Source organism: Oncorhynchus mykiss, chromosome 29 (assembly GCF_057628025.1).
Source record: "Oncorhynchus mykiss isolate SJ-2025 chromosome 29, ASM5762802v1, whole genome shotgun sequence".
Lineage (NCBI taxonomy): Eukaryota > Metazoa > Chordata > Actinopteri > Salmoniformes > Salmonidae > Oncorhynchus > Oncorhynchus mykiss.
Window position 1 is genome coordinate 16,101,141 of NC_143050.1, and position 23,185 is coordinate 16,124,325.

At 45.1% G+C, this 23,185-nt stretch overlaps 2 protein-coding genes across 11 annotated transcripts in view; one reads left to right on the forward strand and one right to left on the reverse strand.

Moving 5' to 3' along the window:
- The first annotated feature begins 3,290 nt into the window (after positions 1-3,290).
- LOC149970372 (uncharacterized) lies at positions 3,291-7,411 on the forward strand. The gene has a single exon (XM_090226214.1). The coding sequence runs from the start codon at positions 3,582-3,584 to the stop codon at positions 6,222-6,224; it is 2,643 nt and encodes an 880-aa protein (XP_090082340.1). The 5' UTR covers positions 3,291-3,581; the 3' UTR covers positions 6,225-7,411.
- Positions 7,412-11,823: 4,412 nt separating this feature from the next.
- LOC110509425 (pleckstrin homology-like domain family B member 2) overlaps positions 11,824-23,185 on the reverse strand; it is a 32,910-nt gene continuing 21,548 nt past the window's right edge. For 5 of the 10 annotated variants that reach the window (XM_090226209.1, XM_036967409.2, XM_090226210.1 and 2 more), the window contains 8 exons: positions 21,505-21,645; positions 20,743-20,842; positions 19,109-19,304; positions 16,989-17,079; positions 16,751-16,897; positions 16,347-16,566; positions 15,990-16,075; positions 11,824-15,852 (listed from right to left, as the gene is read on the reverse strand). In XM_090226209.1, coding sequence (XP_090082335.1) covers positions 15,712-15,852; positions 15,990-16,075; positions 16,347-16,566; positions 16,751-16,897; positions 16,989-17,079; positions 19,109-19,304; positions 20,743-20,842; positions 21,505-21,645 — 1,122 coding nt within the window. In that variant the 3' untranslated portion in view covers positions 11,824-15,711. Of the gene's footprint in view, positions 15,853-15,989; positions 16,076-16,346; positions 16,567-16,750; positions 16,898-16,988; positions 17,080-19,108; positions 19,308-20,742; positions 20,843-21,504; positions 21,646-23,185 lie in introns of all 10 variants that reach the window. The other 5 variants (XM_036967408.2, XM_036967407.2, XM_036967410.2 and 2 more) reach the window with 1 other exon arrangement.

A 23,185-nucleotide genomic window follows, 5' to 3' on the forward strand; every position in this document is an offset into this window, starting at 1 on the left:
GAGGCTTCCTGACCTTGCCCGAGAGTCGCCGAAGACGGCTGAGTCAACGCTTCCCGAGCCTATGCAACTAGGTAGAGCTGGGCTATTGCCAGCGGAACGGCAATACAGGATTGACACAAAGAGCAAAGGACTCTTGGTAATTCTGTGTCCTCTTGTCCTTTAAAGAGATCAGGCTCACTGGTAGGAGTGAGTACTTCTTCTTCTCTTGCTCGCACCCCTGTCCATGCCATTCTGCTGTGGGGAAACCAGTCTAAATCTTTTCGGGTCCTCATTGACTCTGGGATGGATGAGAGTTTTTTGGATGCTACTCTGGCTTCTGAGCTGAACATCCCCACTCAGCCTCTCTCCACTCCCATGGATGTTAGAGCACTGGATGGGCGGTCTATAGGCTGGGTCACTCATATTACCACTCCCATCAACCTACGGGTGTCAGGGAATCACAGCGATACTATTCAATTCCTGCTCATCAAGTCTCCTCAGATTCCAGTGGTATTGGGATTCTCCTGGCTCCAGCGACCCAATCTCCTAATCAACTGGTCTACTGGTGCCATCATGGGCTGGAGTCCATTCTGCCACGCCCAGTGTCTGAAGTCAGCGCAACCTGCCCCGGGACTTCCTCCCCGGGGCTCGAGAAGGTGCCCCGGACCACTCTGCCATTCCCGCGGAGTACCAGGACATTCGGGAGATGATCAACAAGGCTCGGGCTACTTCACTTCACTTCAAGGCTATGGACACCTACATTGGGGACTCCCTAGCTGCAGGATTTATATGTCCTTCGTCCTCTCTCGGCGGCGCAGGGTTCTTATTTTATAGAAGAAGGACAATTGACTACTGGGGACAATGCAATAAGGTTAAAGAACTGCTACCCGCTACCACTCATCTCCTCTGCCTTCGATCCACTACAGGGGGCCACCATGTTTTCCAAGCTGGATCTACGGAACGCTAACCACCGGGTGCAGATACGGGAGAGGGATGAGTGCACAACTCACGGCCAGTGGCCACCACGAGTATTTGGTCATACCATTTGTCCTCACCAACGCCCCTGCTGTGTTCCAGGCTCTGGTAAATTATGTTCTCCGCGACATGTTGAACCGGTTCATCTTCATCTACATTGATGACATCCTCGTCTTCTCCCACTCCCCCCAAGAAGATGTGCTCCACGTTCGACAGGTTCTTCAACGCCTCCTGGAGAACCAGCTGTTTGTTAAGGCAGAGAGGTGCGAGTTACATCGCTCCACCATCACCTTTCTGGGGGTACATCATCTCAGCTGGTAGTTTCCAGATGGATCCTGGGAAGGTGAGGCCTGTGGTGGATTGACCCCAGCCTTCGTCCAGGGTGCAGCTGGAACATTTCCTGGGGTTCGCCAACTTCTATCCTCGCTTCATCCGGGGATACAGCACCATGGCAGCACCAAATACACCCTGTGTATTTATACCTGTGTTCTCTGTTTGTCTGTTGCCAGTTCGTCTTGTTTGTCAAGTCAACCAGCATTTTTGTATCAGCTCCTGCTTTTCCCCAGTCTCTCTTTTCTCGTCCTCTTGGTTTTTGACCCTTGCCTGTCCTGACCCTGAGCCCACCCGCCTGACCACTCTGCTTGCCCCTGCCTGCCGTCCTGTACCTTGGCACCACGTATCTTGATTATCGACCTCTGTCTGACCATACCCTGAGCCTGCCTCCTGTCTTTTACCTTTGCTCCTGTTGCTGTAATAAACATTGTTACTTTGAGACTGTCTGCATCTGGGTCTTATCTTATCCTGATACTAAAGTGTTCTGGTGAAAGTAGTACTTTAAGTCTGAATGAATGAAGCGGAAAAGAGAAGAGAGAAAGGTGTGAAAGATGGAGACAGGTTAGAGAGGTGGATGTGAAAGATGGAGACCAGGATAGAGAGGTGGATGTGAAAGATGGAGACCAGGTTAGAGAGGTGGTTGTGAAAGATGGAGACAGGTTAGAGAGGTAGATGTGAAAGATGGAGACCAGGTTAGAGAGGTGGTTGTGAAAGATGGAGACCAGGTTAGAGAGGTGGATGTGAAAGATGGAGACAGGTTAGAGAGGTGGATGTGAAAGATGGAGACAGGTTAGTGAGGTGGATGTGAAAGATGGAGACCAGGTTAGAGAAGTGGTTGTGAAAGATGGAGACCGGGGTAGAGAGGTGGATGTGGAAGATGGAGACCGGGGTAGAGAGGTGGATGTGGAAGATGGAGACAGGGAAGAGTGATGGAGTAAAATCTTTGCACTCGTCTTTTGCTACTAGCTATAACTATACTGATAACTTCTTTAATGAGGAAAAGTGTACTTACTATGACTGATATGTGGTTGTCTCAGTCAATTAGCTATCTTAAGATGAATGCACTAACTGTAAGTCGCTCTGGATAAGAGTGTCTGCTGAATTACTCAAATGGGAAGGAGTGGAGGAAAGAGGCATGTAAAAACAGAAATTGAGGAATGATGCAAAAATTAGGCGAGATAATGAAGATGGAAGAGGGTGGAATCACACTCAAGAAACTGTGTTGGATAGGATGGCAACAAGCTCTCTGAGTGGAGTGCATAATGAATTCCATTAGAAGATGTATGTGCGTGTGTGTGTGTATGTTCATTTGTGTGAGAGAGTGAGAGAAAATTAGTTCTCTGCTTCCAGGCGATATAGAAGGAAAGATCCTCTCAGAGACTACATGCTCAGCCCAGACAGAGCTCTATGCTATTCAGCAATAATGTGCAACATAAGTACATTAGAGCTTTAATAGCTCTCAAATTCCACAATCCTTCAAATCCTAATTTTCCAGATTTACACAAATCCTATATGTGGGACATGAATCCGTCAGGAATGGAACCATGTTTTATTCAATTGGATTTATGTAATTAATACGAAAGGCTTGTTTGTCATCCTCCCTGATCTTGATTGTTGTTGGAGTTGTTGGAGAGGTCAAGGCAGTGAGGATTTGTGTTGGGAGGGAGCATTTACAGGCAAACTCATGCCACATGCACTCTTAAAATCAATGAATTAATATAGCCCTACATGCTTAACAGGTCAGGAATGACACGCTGCATTTACAGGCAAAGACAGAGACATACACACATCAACATAAAACAGGTAAAATGCGTAACAACACAGGGGACATGAAACTCAGACAGAGTTGTAAACAAAAATACAGAGACAGAGAGATAGAGAGAGGAGGGGGGTATCAGCGATAGAGAAAGAGTAAGAAAGATGAGAGTGGTGTCTGGGGTGGGATGATGAAAGCCTCTGGCTCTGCTCCATCACTGACGAAAGCTGCTCAGCCCCTCAGTTGCCATGGAGACCTGCAGGAGCAGCCAGAGAAAAAGAGGGGATAGGGAGATGGGAGGGGCATGTGAGGGCGAAATAGAGGAGAAAGAGCTGGAGGGGAGAGATAGGCAAAGGGAGGGATAGAGAGAGGAGAGAGAAACATACTGCAAGCAATTGAAGCACAGCCAGTCTGCAGAGACGGGAAAAAGCGTTAGGTACGAGAAAATAATGGTAAATGTTCAGTTAGCTATAGGTGGGTGATAGAAATAGAGCACGAAGTAGGAAGATAACAGCAGACAGGAATATAGAGATTCAAAATGGATGTACAGTCGGAGAGTAGCGAACCCTCGCCATGCGATCCCCAGCCTCCTGGAAAAATCAGAAAAGCCTTCAAGCTGTTTGGGAAGCGCAAGCCAGGCAGCATCTTCTCCATACGTGGCAAAGGCGAGGGGAACAACAAATCACCTATCGCCAGGAGCAAGACAGTGGATGGATTAAAGGAGTCTGTGGCAGCAGAGTCGGAGCTGGAGAAGGACAAGGAGCCGGAGAAGGAGCAAGAACCAGAGGTGAGTCAGAGAGAGGAGCAGGAACCAGAGGAGGAGCCCCTGGGTGATGATGGAAATCCCCCCATCCCTTCTGCCGAGCTTCCCTCCATCTCCTCCATCACCTCCGCCAAATCCCTCAGCTTCCTGATGAAGCTGCAGCGCAGCCGACAAGGAGGAGTAGACCGGAGGTTCCGTACAGAGTCTCAGCCAACAATACGCCAGCGTCGGGGTTTGAAAGGTCTCTTCGGCAGTATGGGATGGAATCAGCGAGAGGAGGCCAGCGACGAGACCGATACCCCTCCGAGCCCTCTCCTCATGTCGTCCTGTACAAACAGCATGGAGATCATCAAGGAGGACATGACTTTGACACCCAGACCTGCGCCTCACAGCCTGGATGTCCCAGAACCTGAGTCTGGACAAGGGTCCCCTGTTTCATCCAAGAGCCCCACAGTGCAGGAGAGCTCAGCCGCTATCCCACCAGAGACAACGGCTCTCTCAGCGGCTACATACAGTGTCACTGGATCTAATGAGGATGTAGCGTCGCCTCTGCCCACCATTGAACCACCACCGTTGGATCCTGCTGTGGATCGTCTGAGGTCGCTGCTTGCAGACATCTCCTCTCTGATAAGCTTCGACTCGCTGTCCGGATGTGGAGACATCACTGCTGAAGTGGAGGCAGAGTGGGGCAAAGCCAGCACCACTGTCGGAACCGGACCTGGGACCAAGGGAGATGTGCCTGGAGAGAGTACCTCAACTACTCTTTCAGCCAAATCTGCCCCTTCCCCTATACCAACCCCTGCTCCTACTGCTGCTAATTCAGCTAGTACAACCCCTATCCCAATGCTTAACCCTTCCTCTGCCCCTACTACCAAACCTGAACCTACCAGCTGGTCGATAAAACCTGAACCTAACCCTATTGTGACAACCAAACCCTCAACTATGCCCACAACTATCACTAGCCCTACCACCAAATCAAGCCCCAAAACAAAACCCTCCCCTCCACCAACAACAAAATCCACCCCAAGCCCTGCCCCTATTGGCATCACTGCTACCTCTACTTTCAAACCCGCTCCAGTAGTAACCTCATCCCCACCTCCTGCTCCAGTGGTAACCTCATCCCCACCTCCTGCTCCAGTAGTAACGTCATCCCCACCTCCTGCTCCAATGGTAACCTCATCCCCACCTCCAGCACCTGTAGTAACATCATCCCCACCTCCTGCTCCAGTGGTAACCTCATCCCCACTTCCACCCCCTGTAGTAACCTCATCTCCACCTCCTGCTCCAGTGGTAACCTCATCCCCACCTCCTGCTCCAGTAGTAACCTCATTCCCACCTGCTCCAGTAGTAACCTCATCCAAGCCAGCTCCTGTAACCCCCCCAGCCACTTTTACCTTTACCTCACCACCCAAAATTAGCTCTGCCCCATGTCTGGATTCCATTACCGCACCTCCTTCCCTAACATCATTTTATCCTATGGCTGTCCTGAGCTCAACATTTAAAATTCCCTTTATCCCGGTTCCAGTGCCAGCCTCAGTCACTAGCCCTGCTCCTGTACAAACCCCCTCTTCAATTCTAGCTGACTCAAAGGCTCCCCCTGCCCCTACTCCAACACCAATCCCTATGTCTAAGACTCCTCCTTTCCCTACCCCTGCCCCTACCACAACTCCAGTCCCTATGTCTAAGACAACCCCTGTCTCTGCCCCTGCCCCAGTCCCTTCCTCTATGCCCTCTCCTGTTCTCACCCCTCTCCCTCTGCAGGATACACCCCTTGCCTCTGCTCAGGTGAAGGGTTGTGAGCGCAAGGCCTCTCTGAATAGAGGAGAGGACATGACGAGTCCAAACGGCATGGATGTGCGGGGTGCCTGGAAAAAGTCACCCAAGAGAGAAGAGAAACGTCATGTTACACAGAATGAAATACACATGGTCCCCCAGGGCCCCCCCACAGAGAAGAAGACGCGCCCAGTGAGGGCAGCAGGGCTCAGTAAGATCCCTGTCTGTGGTGGAGGCAGGACGGGCAAGTTGCCACTCCGTGAGAGTCAGCCCACTGACCACAAGGGGTGCTGGGACCCACCTATTACAGGGCTGGAAGAGGGGAGTCAACGCCCCAGCTTACGGCACGAAGTCAGCAAGGACACAATTAGTAACTCCTCTGCTGAAGCTGAAGTTGAGGCCAGCCTGTCCCCTGTAAAACATAGCCCGGAGGAGAGTCGCCAGCTCCGGCAACCCACAGTCTACAGGGGTATACCACGTGACTCCAAGATACCTGTCAAGCTGGGAGTCCAGTGCAATATCCCTGTCCCCCAAGGAGCTAAGGAGCTCCCGCGCTCCAAGATACCTTTGTCCAAGGTTCCTGTCCGCAGGATCGGCAATAAGCTCACAGCCACCACAGCTGCCAACACTCAAATCAGAAAATAATGCTAAGAGACTGCTTCAAACATAAACATCCAAATGGTTGCTTTCACTCAAAATCCTTATTTTAACATTATCACATTGGCACCCTTTGCCCTGTATATTTACAAAGACAGTCCAATTGTTTTGCTCTGGTTCATCTTCATGACTTTCTCAAATGGCTCTCTATCCCACATTGCTGAAGTCTCTTTACTTATCCACACCAACGACAGCTTCAGAGCAACACTAACATGGAGGTTGAGGCTGAAGAACAACAACACATATCCCCTGGGAACCGGAGTAATGACCATGGCTCCCTTGTATTGTGCCAACTTGACAGATGCATTCAGCCAAGGTTCAGGGCTAATCTCAACCTGGGATAAAATGGTGGTTGAGGAGGACGGTCACAACAACGTTTGTTTGGGATGTATCATGAAAGGGACACGGTACGGTAGCATACCACGGTCAGAAGCAACAACACATGGAAGAGAGAGATATTCTTAAGGGTGCTTTTTTCCTACTGACTATCAGAGTGAAAAATCTACTTTTTCTACAATACTTTTTATCTTTTGTTACTCCCTCTTTTTGAATTACTGTCTAAAAATCCTGTTTTCTTTTTCTTTTGATAAGTGATACTGTAGCCTTCGTGCCAAGAGAGGGTCCACACCTCTGAAGAAACGCAACAAACAAACCAGTATCCTGTAACATCTCTGGATGTACGGCAATATGAGCCAGACGACTCTTCCTACTTTTCTCCATGTTTTTTATTTACACTGTGTGGAACCGTACAGACCCTGCCTAGCTGCTGCCTGCTCATAAATAACAATCAATCACACTGTGTACTTTGGGAAAGACTGTTGCTCTGGATGGAGTTCATTATGGATGGGACGGCACCTATGGAAGGTTTGGACAGGGGGTAAGCCTGTATAACGGACCCTGTGGAGTTTGAGTTACACTGAGTAGATGCTGAACGCTTCAGATTTTGGAAGGGTGCATCCCTTTTACCAATCCCACCAATCTATACCTATTCCCCAGGTCGTTGCTGTAAATGATCATGTGTTCTCAGTCAAATTACCTGGTAAAATAAGTATAAATAAAAATAGCGGTAGTCATGCTCAGATGAGGACAATATTTGTGTTTATACATGATCTATGTTTCCTATTTAATCAATAAAACAATGTGAGTACACTGTACGTAAGTCACCCTAAAATGACCCTAGATATCTCTGAGTGTGATGTTCAGGATCCATTTCACAACTACTGTTTTCAGTAACGTGTGACTTTGATGCAGTATTTGTGTAACAACAGCACAGCGTCTGAAGCAGCTTCATCTGAATAGATAGCGTAGGGATATGTGCACAAACGATGCAGTTAGCTGATGGAGATAAATGTGTCAGCTTTATTTTAACAGATGGCATAAGGATTTGCATACACACTCTTCAACCATCGGTGTCTATCTCTCACATTACATACCTAAGGAATTGCTATGCCTATCTTAAGCTGAGATAAATGACACATTGTGTAACTTCATTTCATGTGTGGGTGCATCTTAGAATGTAGAATCATCATGGAGGGATAAGTCAATGTGGGTCCTGAGGATGTAGAGACAGCATGGAGGGATAAGTCTATGTGGGTCCTGAGGATGTAGAGACAGCATGGAGGGATAAGTCTATGTGGGTCCTGAGGATGTAGAGACAGCATGGAGGGATAAGTCTATGTGGGTCCTGAGGATGTAGAGGCAGCATGGAGGGATAAGTCTATGTGGGTCCTGAGGATGTAGAGGCAGCATGGAGGGATAAGTCTATGTGGGTCCTGAGGATGTAGAGACAGCATGGAGGGATAAGTCTATGTGGGTCCTGAGAATCAATAGTATGTGTATGTTCATACAGTATGCATGAGTAAGAGACAGTATCAGCAGTGAGGATAGGGCTCAATGGCGTAGTGACAAACCATTCCACCCCAAAACTTTCTCTACTGCAGTGGCATTATGTTAGGCCTGACACCATTAGAACAGAGGAGGGGAGGGACGAAGAGAGGACAGCATGGGAAAGAGGCAGTCTTCCAGTCCTTTAACTAACCTCCTGCCCCGCTACCATATCATGTAGGCATTATAATGATGACTGTGCACTGGGATGGTCCAATCTCGGCAGAGCAGCGTTCTGCCATGCTCCAAACCCACTGACCTGGTGATCGGCGGCTAGTCTTTTAGCAAAAGGAGAGAGAAATAAAGGATGGGTATTTAAGCAATAAGGCCAGAGAGGGTGTTTTATTTGGCCATTATACCACGGATAAGGGCTGTTCTTAGGCATGACGCAGCCCTTAGCTGTGGTATATTGGCAAAATTTACCACAAACCCCTGAGGTGCCTTGTTGCTATTATAAACTGATTACCAACGTAATTAGAGCAGTAAAAATAAATGTTTTGTCATACCCGCGGCTGTCAGCCAATCAGCATTCACGGCTCGAACCACCCAGTTTATAATTATAGATGAAGCGCAAGGCAGGCTGCACAAACACAGCTCTGTTCACTACGTAAAGCCAGAGACCCTGAGCAGAGAAGAGAGCAGTTGCCGTTTCACAGGAAAAGCATGAGATACTGAATTAGACATCAGGACTGTGAAAACATCTCTCCCTGCGAAAATAGAACAATATCCTCCCCAGGCTCTATCTATCTACGAGGCAAGCAGGACATGAGAGAGGCTGGGTGGGACAGAATTAGGTGTAAGTAACAGTTGTTTCAAAGGATCGAGTGGAGTTGTTCAGGATAATATGAAGTGGAGTATGTGATAGATAGGAACATGGAATGTCTACACTTGCAGGATGTTTGGTAGTGAGATGGTGTAAGGCAGAAAGGAGTAGCCTGTAGAGTGTTAGCTAGGTCGAGCAGGGAGGTCAGAGATCAGCAACAGAGACAATAGAGGCATTCATGACAGATAATTATGGATTTTCATTGGAAATTATGATGGGGCAAAGAAAAATCTGGGATTATAATGAGCACAGATCAATTTGAGTCTCTGTAGTTTGAGTCTCTTTAATTTGAGTCTCTGTAGTAGTGTTTCTCTCTCTCTTCAGTCACTGTATGTATACATGACACTGGGACAGATGAAAGCCATTACCAAAGGTGAGAGAGGGTTTACAATGCCAGTGATAAACTCATTATGCATGTATTATAAGGCCTCCTGAAATTGGAGATGACATTTTCCATGAGAATTACACAGGAAGCAGATGGATCTATTCCATGTTGTACTTATACAATACGGTGCATAGGTCTCTATCCGAGCACATACATGTAAACAATGCACTGAACGATAACCTTTGTTGCCTGCTATTTACCATAGTTTTACTGTCATGTTGCTTAAATGTTGAATACTAAGATGATCAACTATGTATTTTAGTATGGTATAAGACATGCTGATTCTGTCAGGCTGTACAGGAACATAAAGCTGACTCTTTACATTCTCAACCAGCTATTCAATGTAGTCAACCAACTAAACCACCCTCCTGCCCCAGATGTTACACAATTTACCATCCCCACAATGCACTTGGGCAATTCAAAGAACAGTCTGTGTATGTGTGCTCGCCTGCGTCTGCCCCGAGAGAAAGGATGTACTCCTTTTGAAGCTAATTTAGCATGCTCAATTTCCAGTATCTCCATGCCAACCCCACTAGGTCAACCAATGAAAGGGTTGTGAGAGTAGGGAGGAGTGGTCTAGATGTACAGTACCAGTCAAAAGTTTGGGCACACGTACTCATTCCAGGGTTTCTCTTTATTTTTACTATTTTCTACATTGTAGAATAATAGTGAAAACATCAACACTATGAAATAACACATATGGACTCATGTGTAACCAAAAAAAAGTGTCTATATTTTGAGATAAGAGCTTAATTTTTGAGATAAGAGCTTCACCTGGAATGCTTTTCCAACAGTCTTGAAGGAGTTCCCACATATGCTGAGCGCTCGTTGGCTGCTTTTCCTTCACTCTGCGGTCCAACTCATTCCAAACCATCTCAATTGGGTTCAGGTCATCTGATGCAGCACTCCATCACTCTCCTTGGTCAATTAGCCCTTACACAGCCTGGAGGTGTGTTGGGTCATTGTCCTGTTGAGAAACAAATAATAGTCCCACTAAGAGCAAACCAGATGGGAAGGCGTATCGCTGCAGGATGCTGTGGTAGCCATGCTGGTTAAGCGTGCCTTGAATTCTAAATAAAATAAAATATATTTTGATTTGATTAACACTTTTTTGGTTATTATATGTGTGTTATTTCATAGTTTTGATGTCTTCATTATTATTATTATTCAATGTAGAAAATAGTCAAAGTAAAGAAAAACCCTTGAATGAGTAGGTGTGTCCAAACTTTTGACAGGTACTGTATGTATAAGGGCCCCAACATGTGAACACAGAAATAGGATGATGTCTGTAATAATATGTATCATACCATGCTTGGATGTATAATTCTAAATATTTCCTCATTCACTCATGATTTGCATAATGCTGTCATAAGTGTACCTGCAAATTTGAAATAATCAATTTGAATGTGGTTATTATGTTGTTATGAAATGTAAAACATGGATATTGCCTCTTAATCCAGTTTGTGCTGTGAAGAAACACAGTTAGTCTCCACCAAAACACACACAAGTGTGAAAAAAGCAACCAATTCTCTAATGTATCATCTGTATGTGGATAAGCAGAAATAATTAGTGTGCACCAGATGGATACTCTGAGCCATGTAGGAGTTTGCAAATTAGGTCACTAGTTCACAAGTGAAGACAGTTAGCTAGTGTGAAGGCAGCAGAACACTTTTCATATAACACCTTAATAACTAACACTACAATCTATAAAATACAACAAAACATAGATTATGGTCCGTACATGTTGAAGATTTCCACCGTTACAATATTTGAATAAAAAACATGAGCTGGCACAACACCCAGAAAAATGATTTTATGTGGAGGTGCTGACTAACGGCGAATAAACTATAAACTATAAAAATAAGGAGAGTTGCACACTCCATCTATCAACTCCCAGTCGTTTACTGGGTAAATCACCAATGTCTCGGAATCTCTGCCTCCTTCAGGGTGACGTCAAGAATGCTTGAACCAGGTTATGTAGACAAACAGTGCAATTAGTGCAACCAATAATTATTAAGTTACTTAGAATCAATTGAGGGAAATGTTAAAAAATAATAGTTCATGGCATATTAAATATATTTGGCTATTGTTATCATATGAAAACATAATTGAATATTGTACATAATATTAGCATCAACATACATTATTGTTAAATTCAATTTCACATATTTAATTGTTTCCTAGTTCATTTCATATTTGTTGGTTCAACCTTAATGCATAATAAGCATCATCAACAGGGGAACATATTAAGTGTACGCTAATAAGCTGTAGAAAGAATATATCAACGTATAAGACTTGTTCATATAAGAGAGAATTGTTCAAAGTCAATATTCAGACCACTAGGGGTCAATGTTTTTAGATGGGATAACCAGTAAGCCTCCCTGTGTAGCAGTTGGATCTCAATGTTACTTCCGCTCCTTGTTAGAGCAACACGCTCAATACAATACTTGACAAAGTATAAATATAGTGGAATAACAATAGTAACATGAAACAAATTAGTAAACATATATGATTTATTCTTACATTTGTTTAAAAAACATGCAGGATTAACAATAACACTGTTCATATAAAAATGCAAAATATATATTTAAAATGCATCATAAAAGTGTTGCAGTTATGTTGAGTTTTTTCCTTGGTAACTTATACATGGAAAATACCTGAAACGTGTGCCTGTATTGTGTAGTCACACAGACTGAGCACATAGGGGATCCTCCTTTAAAAGACAACTGGTCACAGAGAGCTTGTCAGTCACCTCTTCATAACGCTGTGAAAGATTCCCTGTGAGCTAACCTGCTGTCACCTCCGCAACGCTGTCAGAGAAGTTAATTGGTCTCGTGTGCACTCCCGCAGTCACCTCGTTGACAGTCAGGGACCTTGCTACTACGTTCTACCTGTGACTTCATGGTGAATGAGGGCGCCATTTCAGTATCATTACATCTTACAATTATCAGAACTTATCATAACATTGTCATAATTACAAATATATCAGCTAAGATACCTGGGTCAAATAAGTAGAATCCCATTTTCTTTTTTCCATGACTTCATATAATCTCCCTAGAATACTGCAGATTGCATTGCTCTTTGGTTTCACACAAATAGCTTATTTGTTTGTTCAACATGCACATACCACTGACAAATATTAATATATATTTGTTAAAAAACAAAAAGAAAATTAAACTAATATAAATTAATGTGCCATTATTTGTGACCCAAAAAGTAATTTTATAAGTAGCAAGTATATCCAAGTACTGCACAGGTTTTATAGCGACTGTGTAATAACTCAAATTATAAACTGGGTGGTTTGAGCCCTGAATTCTGATTGGCTGAAAGCCATGGTATATCAGACCGTATACCACGGGTATGACAAAACGTTAAATTTTTCTGCTCTAATTACGTTTGTAACCAGTTTATAATAGCAATAAGCTCCTCGGGGTTTGTGAAATATGGCCAATATACCACGGCTAAGGGCTGTTCTTAGGCACGACGCAACGCTTCTCAAACTTTCAGAAATGAATGAGCCCATTGATCGGGTAGGGAGCTGCACCCAGCCCACTGGCAGCATGATCCTACACTACAAGTCATAAAACACAACTCACATGAAGGTACAATATACAATGCCACGCTCCATTAAAACATTTCATTTGAACTAGTACTGGAAGTGCCCTAGAATGTTTTTGCTAACTTATTTTAGCTGTATGGCACACACGAAAGGTACACACACACACACACACACACACACACACACACACACACACACACAGTGTCAATGCCTTCCACACCCGGTAAGTAGCCCTTTGTGGAGCCTTAAGGTTCCATTTCCATGATTTCCATATTAAATACAGACATGGTATGTCTTTGGTACATAGTGCTGAGAGAGGTACTTTCAAATCCTTCAGGTCCCTGGTGTTTCAGGGTTTCCCCTGTTATCTCCACGTTCCTAAGCAACAGCAGGATACAAAGGACACACATCGGTGATGTGCATCACCTTGGGTTTTCCACTGGAGGGACATATTGTCCTCTCAGTCTGTGCAGATGCTAGACAGTCTCGGGAGGGTTTGGCCCAGGAGAGAGAGGGAGTGTTTGAGGGAAAAAAAGAGACTGTCCAGCTGGAAGGAAAACAGCTCAATTTGGATGATGAAAAGGATGGGACAGCTTGTGTTCCTTAAATCAATCTGGTCCCGGTTTCCCAAATGCATCTTAAGGCTAAATTCATCTTTAGAACCATTGAGCCTTAAGATGCTTTTGGGAAACCAGGCCCTGGTCCTCTTCTCAACCCAGACAAGTAGAGGCGTTAGCTCAATTGTAGCTCAATTGGTAGTGCATGGGCCTTGCAATGCCAGGGTAATGGGTTTGATTCCCGGGACTACCCGTACGTAAAATACATGCATGCATGACAGTAAATCGCTTTGGATAAAAGCGTCTGTGAAATGGCATATATTATATCCAATGGCAGCCTCAATCCTATGATTCTACTGAATAATATATACTACTTTAAAGGATTCAATGTGTAATCTCACTACCAGTTTATAACAGCAATAAGCTCCTCGGGGTTTGTGAAATATGGCCAATATACCACGGCTAAGGGCTGTTCTTAGGCACGACGCAACGCTTCTCAAACTTTCAGAAATGAATGAGCCCATTGATCGGGTAGGGAGCTGCACCCAGCCCACTGGCAGCATGATATTATACAATGGAAGAGAAGTATCTTGTCCTGAATGGGCAGTAATCTCTAGTACACTGTGAGCCTATCAGACTACATAATACACCTCAGACATAGACTCTGGGTCATTAACAGTCCTGAAATATCATGAGGGTAAACCATGTTAAGGTGCCAAAAGGCTCCTCTCCAAACATAAAGCGATAAGTATCAGAATCTTCTGAGTAAGTCCTTTCTGAATGAACAAGCGCCACTGGGCACCCACTCCTCCAGAGGAAGTCCTTCCCTGCTAGACTGCGAAGTATCAGATGACCATTACATCAGCAGAATCCGGAAGAGGAGGAGGGAGCTGGGCTCACTGAAGTAAGACGGACATAAAAGTGGTTACAGAGCTAAAAAGCAGAAGGGTCACAGAGGTTCTCAAACCTGACCAGTCAACTTGTTCTGTCTTTTAGGCACCGATGGGCCTGGAGGAGAGTATATTCCCTGTTTGTTAGTCATCTGAGAGTCTGTGGTCAGGATGTGGGGTTGTTTAGACCAGTAGCGACCCGTCCATTAGGGCGTTAGGGGCGGTGCCCCAATTATGATTGGTCAACAGAAAATATTTGTATAAAAAATATATACAATATATATTATATAATTCATGAATTATGTTTTAAATGCTCATAAAAGTGCAGTAAATGTGTCCAGCTGTTCAGTTACTTACTACTCTGTCCCTCGCAGGTGCATATGCCATGCAAACATTGCTTATATTGTTTTGCTATGAGGGGGAACTGCCCCAATGAAATCGCAGGATTTCTTAGCATAAATTATAACAGTACAAAGTTAATGGACTGTCCTGGGGCGTTCAAATGCGTGCTCGATCAGAACTTCTGGGTCTGTTCTCGTCTCTCTCCCAATGAGTCTCTCGCGCCAGATCAGGTACAGATGTGTGCTCGATCAGGTACAGATGGCGCTAAAGCAACAATCTAATTGTAATTAACTTGTAAATAAATAACCCTAACAGTCATTGGAGCCTGGGACCTGACATCTACATCAAACAAGTGTTGAAAGACAGAGGGATACACTATCTATAACTTTCTCATTGGGGATCTGGCTGGCCAATTGTATTGTTTCCCCCCAAGTTGTTCATTTGGTTCTCTTGTAGGTGACAGGGCGACATGTAGTGTGAACTGAAACAGCATGATCAAATTCATTAAGCCAGATACAGTCATTTTTATAAACATTGAGAAATAGTTTAGTAATTTTTGTCAAATTAACCAGTTATCTACCTTTGACAAGCAGCTAGCTAGTTATAGCTATCTGGTAACTTGCTAGGTAGTTAGCTCCCATGCCAATTTCAAGTCTTTCTAAACTAATATCTAACTCGGGAAATATGGAAAATATTCAGAATGAACTGGCTAGCGCATCATGCTTTGTGACAGTATATTAGCTATATTACCCCAGTTAGATAATGTGTTTTCACTTACTGCATCTGCATGCTTGTTACGTTCTTGTTCGTTCGTGACCTGCTTCTAAATAGTATAATCTAATCTGTTCAAAACAGTGGCAGTTTGTGCAGCAGTGGTCATTTGTGCTGTTGTTCAAATGCACAGATCGCTTTATATATCTTCTCAAGGAAACTACCAGTAGCTCGAAAACTTGGCATCATATGTCATGCTGCTTTGTTGACAACTCCAACCACCTCGCGCCCCGGGCATTCAGCCAATCACCAGCCGCCACTGGTTTAGACCATGAATTGCATGTATCCCTCCGCCCCTGTAACGATGACGTCCATCCAGATGCGCATAGCCTCAGGGGAGGGAGACACCATGTAATACACCCTGTCATGGGTCTTCACACTAAACGTCAGACATGGGTTGGGGCTCTGGAAGGGAGGGAGGGTGGGGGAAAAAGACAGAGCAAAAAGAAAAGCAATGTCACTATAGTTAAAAAAAAATGTGTTTCTTAGCATAAAATGCTAATACTTCAATACTTTAAATGTGTATACCATTTGTCCCTTACCTTGTGTGCATTCTTTAAATGGTCATAGTAAACCTCTTCTATAGCTTGGAAGTATATGACCCCTTTCATCTTGACCTCATGTTTGTCTGTAAGAGAGCACACACTGTAGCACTGGAATGACCATGTTTATGGGTGGTGAAACAAAAAGCACTTGAATCAAAGCTCTTCCAGAGTAAAACAGCATAGCTTGATGACGATGATGTCATCGCTGCTTTTCTTGCAGTGCTCTGATTAAGCTACCATTTACAGCTGCAACAGACAGAAAGAGAGGGGAGAGAGAGAAGAGAGAGAGAGAGAGAGAGAATGTCAGAAGTAGAAGAAGGAGAGAGAAAGAGAGGGAGAGATAGTAGAAGGTACCTGCGTAGTAGGCCAGGGTCTTGCGGTTCCGGTCGAAGACAAACCAGCGTTTTTTCCAGGTCTTGATCTTACCACCCATCTTGACCAGGAACCCTCTGCAGGTTTTATTTGTGATGGCCAGGTGGTAGCAGTTGTCTGGGTTGTGTCCAGCTGCCTCGATGTGACCATGGAGGTCAAAGTCATCCTTCCTCTGAGGGAGGTAGCGTGTCAGTGGCCGGGCCTGGGGACAGAGGTGTCTGGTCTGTGTTGAGCCCATGTCTGAAAGCTAAAGATCTGATAGACATTTTTCTTTCAAATGTCATAGTTGCTTTAAAGCATTTTAAAGCTATGGCCTAATTAAATGACCATGCATCTGAAATGATTGGTATTATGAATCTTGGCCCATCCCTTTCTGGATCTCTCACCTGTGCCCTCTGTTTCTCGCGTAACTTCACCTCCCTCTCGATCATTTTCTGCCTCCTGCTGGTCTCCTCTTGCAGTCTCTTCTCCAGGTCCTCCCTCCTCCTCCGCTCCTCCTCCAGGGCCTGCCTGCGCACCTCCATCTCACGCTCCTATACACGCCACACACAGAAAGTTACAGCATGGTCAACACGCACACAAAAAGAACGGTAGAGATGGTTTTAGTTATGAAGGCTTCATTACCTTGTGCTCAAGGAGTCGATGCTTGTCAGCCTGGGCTTCTCGTAACAAACGTTCCATCTCCTTAATCTTTCCTACGTTGGATGTGCTGGCACTGTGGAAAAAAGGTTTCATAAACACAAAGCAAGGAGAGTACACACGCACACCAGAAAAAGGACTGTCCATCCTGGAACCTGTTAAGTGTGAGTTAAATTCCAGACCAGGGCCCTTACTATAAAGTTAACAAACACTGCACCTCTGCACCAGTCATACCATCACATTCTGTACAATGTATAGCCCATTATTTTGCTCTCATATTTTTCCATCCTGTATATACTGCATGGACTGACCAAGATCACACTCACACACTTTTTTTTTTTTTTAAATGTAACCTTTATTTAACTCTCACACGCTTAACCAATTTGAACTTTCAGGGTGGTCCTTGGTGTACAGAATCAGTAAAGTAGAAAAAACACTTATTCTGCTTATAAAACTGGGTGTGAGACAGCTGGACAACATATGGCCAAGACACGTTCAGCATCCTCACTAACAGAATAAAATGTTCTGATCCCACAAGTAAATGTTCTGGTCCACTTTGGTCAATTCAGAGTAATGATTTGGAGACCTCTTATGTTGATAAATGTGTTTCTTTATAGGCTACCTGCCGACACATGCAGAGATATATAAATAAACATTTTTCCCCATTGTAACAGGATATCCTGAAGATTTAGAAGGAATTTAATAGTTTCACTTGGAAGAGCATGAGATCTAATGGAAAACAGTCTGCAGGACTATGTGTCTGTTAACCAACGAGCATAGTCAACTTTGTCTGAGGGTTCAACTGATTTCATCTAACCCATTATTTCTGACAAGAACATTGTTGACAAAGTACTAGTACTTGATTAAAAACAATAACACACACGTTGTAACAACAAAGGATCCAAAAAGGATACTTTTGGTTTAAACAAACACAGCCTCTTCTCTACAACAGACAACCAAGCACCAACAAACAAGCTCTTTACTCACTTCAGATTCAGCCTCTTGGCACTATCCCAGCGACACAGTAACAGTACTGATGGGCTGGATCTCCACTGTGGCTGGGCCCCTTCACTGAAACCACAGCTGTGTGTAACCTGACCCTTCTGCACCAGCCTCAGCCATCCCACTCTCTGCTGGTCAGCCCTCCAACTGGGGCTCTCACCCTGCCTCACTCCTGCATGCTTCACTCAGCTTCACGCCTGAACGCTTCACTCAGCTTCACGCCTGAACGCTTCACTCAGCTTCACTCCTGAACGCTTCACTCAGCTTCACGCCTGAACGCTTCACTCAGCTTCACGCCTGAACGCTTCACTCAGCTTCACGCCTGAACGCTTCACTCAGCTTCACGCCTGAACGCTTCACTCAGCTTCACGCCTGAACGCTTCACTCAGCTTCACTCCTGCATGCTTCACTCAGCTTCACTCCTGCATGCTTCACTCAGCTTCACGCCTGAACGCTTCACTCAGCTTCACTCCTGCATGCTTCACTCAGCTTCACGCCTGAACGCTTCACTCAGCTTCACTCCTGCATGCTTCACTCAGCTTCACGCCTGAACGCTTCACTCAGCTTCACGCCTGAACGCTTCACTCAGCTTCACGCCTGAACGCTTCACTCAGCTTCACTCCTGCATGCTTCACTCAGCTTCACTCCTGCATGCTTCACTCAGCTTCACGCCTGAACGCTTCACTCAGCTTCACGCCTGAACGCTTCACTCAGCTTCACTCCTGCATGCTTCACTCAGCTTCACTCCTGCATGCTTCACTCAGCTTCACTCCTGCATGCTTCACTCAGCTTCACTCCTGCATGCTTCACTCAGCTTCACTCCTGAACGCTTCACTCAGCTTCACGCCTGAACGCTTCACTCAGCTTCACGCCTGAACGCTTCACTCAGCTTCACGCCTGAACACTTCACTCAGCTTCACTCCTGAACGCTTCACTCAGCTTCACGCCTGAACACTTCACTCAGCTTCACTCCTGAACGCTTCACTCTGCTTCACGCTCTTTAAACTAATGTCACATTGAGCTAACAATGGTCATACTTTAACAGTGGGCCTTCTTGAATCATTGTGCTACTTGAACAATGGTCATACAGTTCTCTCTATCACCTGGAGATGTTGTCTGGGGAGCAGGCAGAGATGCTGGTCTCCATGCTGTCAGAGCTGTCCATACTGCGCGTGTCAAAGCCATGGCCATTGTCTGCGTAGTGGAAGGGGTCCAGGAAGACATTGGACTCAGACACAGTCCTGCTACACAGGTCAACCAGTCTCTGTCTGTTCTCACTCATGTACAGGTGGCTATGGCCTGCTGAGAGACAGATGAACACACAGACAGACATGCTCTTTATGAAGCATTTTATCAGATTAGATTAAACATTTAAATATGTTTGTTGCTGGTTAACTGTCCCAACTTATTTGCAGTTTGTCAGAGGGCATTGCTGATACACAAATAGTATATTCCCCTCCAACACTGAAATGGGCATGGTCATCAACCCCCTCAGACCTGTTCCCAAAGGCTCTAGTTACTTCTGCTTGAGATACTATCAGAGTATAGCTGAACATGTCTTTCCTGCTCAGGCCGATGCTAATGGACACTGGGGGAAAGATGCCCTGTGGCAGTCCATGTTAACTAACAGACTGACATGCAATATTGACCACTCAAGAAATGAAAAGCTATGAATGTCTATCTCTGCAGCTTGTAGCTAGCATGCCGTGAGAAACAGGCAGCAGGTACGGAGAGAGACAGGGAATCCATGAATGATTAGAGAAAAGCTAGAGAGAGACAGAGAGATAATGAGATGGTGTTACAACACTGAACAAAAATATAAACGGAACATGTTAAGTGTCCCATGTTTCATGAGTTGAAATAAAATATCTCAGAAATGTTCCATGTGTACAAAAAGCTTATTTCTCTAAAATGTTGTGCACAAATGTGTTTACATCCCTGTTAGTGAGCATTTCTCCATTGCCAAGATAATCCATCCAACAGACAGGTGTGGCATATCATGAAACAGCATGATCATTACACAGGTGCATCTTGTGCTGGCCACTCTAAAATGTGCAGTTTTGTCACACAACACAATGCCACAGATGTCTCAAGATGAGGGAGAGTGCAATTGGCATGCTGACTGAAGGAATGTAATGTTCATGTCTCTACCATAAGCCGCCTCCGATGTCGTTTTAGAGAATTTGGCAGTGCGTCCAACCGGCCTGATAACTACAGACGATGTGTAACCATGTCAGCCCAGGACCTCCACTTTCGGTTTCTTCACTTGCGGGATCGTCTTAAACCAGCCAACCGGACAGCTGATGAAACTGTAGGTTTGCACAAGCGAAGAATTTCTGCACAAACCGTCTCAGGGAAGCTCATCTGCGTGCTCATCATCCTCACCAGGGTCTTGACCTGACTGCAGTTCGGCGTCGTAACTGACTTCAGTGGGAAAATGCTCACCTTCGATGGCCACTGTCACACTGGAGAAGTGTGCTCTTCCCGGATTCAACTGTACTGGGCAGATGGCAGTCTGTATGGCGTCGTGTGGGTGAGTGGTTTGCTGATGTCAACGTTGTGAACAGAGTGCCCCATGGTGGTGGTGGGTTATGGTGTAGGCAGCCATAAGCTACGGACAACTAATATTGAACTTCTAGACAATAGGTCATTAGAGGCATCATAAAAACAAAATACACATTGAAGTATGCCCAGACATGCACACAAGTTCACAAAACAAAAAACTGTTTTTGCTCACCCTTGAGCAGGTGTCGAGTTTCCAGAACTCTGGGAGAGATAGAGAGGCCCCGGGGGATGATACTACCACAGCTGGAGCTCTGGGAAAGAGGCAGGTGGGACTGCAGAGTAGACAGACGGACACAACAGAGATTGAGATGACCTGGTAAGTGTCTCTCTAACCCAATGCTCCAGTAATCAGATGCGGGGACTCTGGGATTCAATGGCATTATCAATTAATGATTAAATTAGAGAAATGAAGGTCCTGACGGACTAGAGTTGTGCACTGCTGATCTAACCCCTGTGGTTGTCCTCTGCACAGTACGCCCCAAGGAGGAGAGGTTGATCTGGTTCCCCAAATGCTCACCTTAGGGGACAGGCTGCCCCCAGGAAGAGGTTGGTCGCTTATGCTCACCTTGGGGAACAGGCTGCGGACCAGGGAGGGGAGGTTGGTCCCCCATGCTCACCATAGGGGACAGGCTGCGGCCCAGGGAGGGGAGGTTGGTCCCCCATGTTCACATTAGGGGACAGGCTGCAGCCCAGGGAGAGGAGGTTGGTCTGGCTCCCCCATGCTCACAATAGGGGACCGGCTGCAGCCCAGGAAGAGGAGGTTGGTCCTCCATGCTCACCTTAGGGGACAGGCTGCAGCCCAGGGAGGTGAGGTTGGTCCCCCATGCTCACCTTAGGGGACAGGCTGCAGCCCAGGGAGGGGAGGTTGGTCCTCCATGCTCACCTTAGGGGACAGGCTGCCCCCAAGAAGAGGAGGTTGGTCGCCTATGCTCACCTTAGGGGACAGGCTGCGGCCCAGGGTAGAGCTGCTGTAGTGACTGAGGGCCTGCTGGCTCCTCTTACGTGGCAGAGTGTCACTGAGGTGGGAGGAGTTCTCCTTATTGCCCCGCCTCCTCTCCTCTAGAAAGCGGAAGTGCTGCACAGACCAGAACAGATACATCAACATGTTAAAGGAATAAAGGTTGTGGAGGAAACGCATAAAATATCATTGTACGCTGACGATGTTGTAGTTTAGGTCTGCTATGTCTGACCCTGTGAAGTCTGTCCCAAAGCTAATAGAAGGTCTTAAATCAATGTGGCGGTTACTCCAGGTGCAATATGAATGTTAATAAAATGGAGCACTGGCCTTTAATACACATATCACCCGCTATATAAAAACATTCTTCTCTTTTAAATTGTCAAATGAAGCTACCACATATCTAGGAAAATCTATAGCTGCTGATCTTGATAACTTATACAAAGCCAACTACACCAAGCTGATAGATAGAATCAAAGGAGGACTGCTGGTCTGTGCTGCCCCTCACCCTATCGGGAAGGGTAGAATCAATAAGAATGAACGTATTACCCAGATTATTGTTCCCCTTTCAAACACTTCCCATTTGACAACCAGAATCTGTTTGTGCTATTAGACAAACTCATCTCCAGATGTATCTGACAGGGACGACATCCCAGGGTCAGATATAAAGTACTAAAAAAAACACACAAAAAAAACAGGTAGGATGTGAACTCCCCAATCTGAAACATTGCTGGCTTGCAACCCAATTTAGGGCCATGACAGTATGTCTGAAGCTGCAGGTACAAGATGGCTGGAAATAGAAAAGTCAGACTTTACTTTGGTCCCTCTGCCCGTACTCCCATTCACTGAGGAAAATATATTGAGTGAGTTGTGGGAAATGGGCAGGAACCACATAAAAAGAACAAAAAGAGACAAAGCGAGTTTTCAACCTTACTACAGGAATCTCAGTGTTTTCACCCATTGTACATATGAAGGGTTTTAAGCCACTACGATTAGACACAGGTTTTAGAAACTGGGCACATTTGAAACTTCAATACGTCCATCAATTACATGAAAAGGGTACTTGAAAATCATTTGAAAGGCTGAGCTCTGAGTTTAATATACCAAGGTCAGACTTCTTCAGGTATCTGCAAGTACGAAGCTTTCTATCCAAACACCAAAACTGGATAAGTTTGCAATGCACCCCCACAACCATAGAACAAAACTTAGCCAGACAACTAACTTATACAGTGCTTTATCCTCCATGAAACAAGATAACACATTGATTCGTAGACAAAGTTGGTAAGGTGAACTTCATCAAGATAAGTGAAGAGGCATGGTTAGATATATTCTCTGAAGCTCATAAAGTTACCAATGCAAATTCATGGAGGGGAATTCAGTGGGAAATAGTAGTTTTTTTCAGAACCCACAGATCCCATGTTAGCCATTCTTGGATCCAAATTATATTTGTTACAAATACTTTTCATTGCAGCTAAAAAAAAGCTCTGCATTAAGATGGTCCCAGAAAGAATGGCAATTAAATAATGGCAAGAGTGGCAATTATAAGAACAATATACAAAAAAAATCACATTTAGATTAAGATTAAAGCAAGATACTAACTGTGAACATGGAGATTCAGTGGGACTAGAGATGGTGTCTGATCAATGATCCCTTACTCTTT

What these genes read in the sequence shown, in the direction of transcription:
- LOC149970372 (XM_090226214.1), top strand. Translation starts at nt 3,582, where the DNA reads ATGGATGTACAGTCGGAGAGTAGCGAACCCTCGCCATGCGATCCCCAG.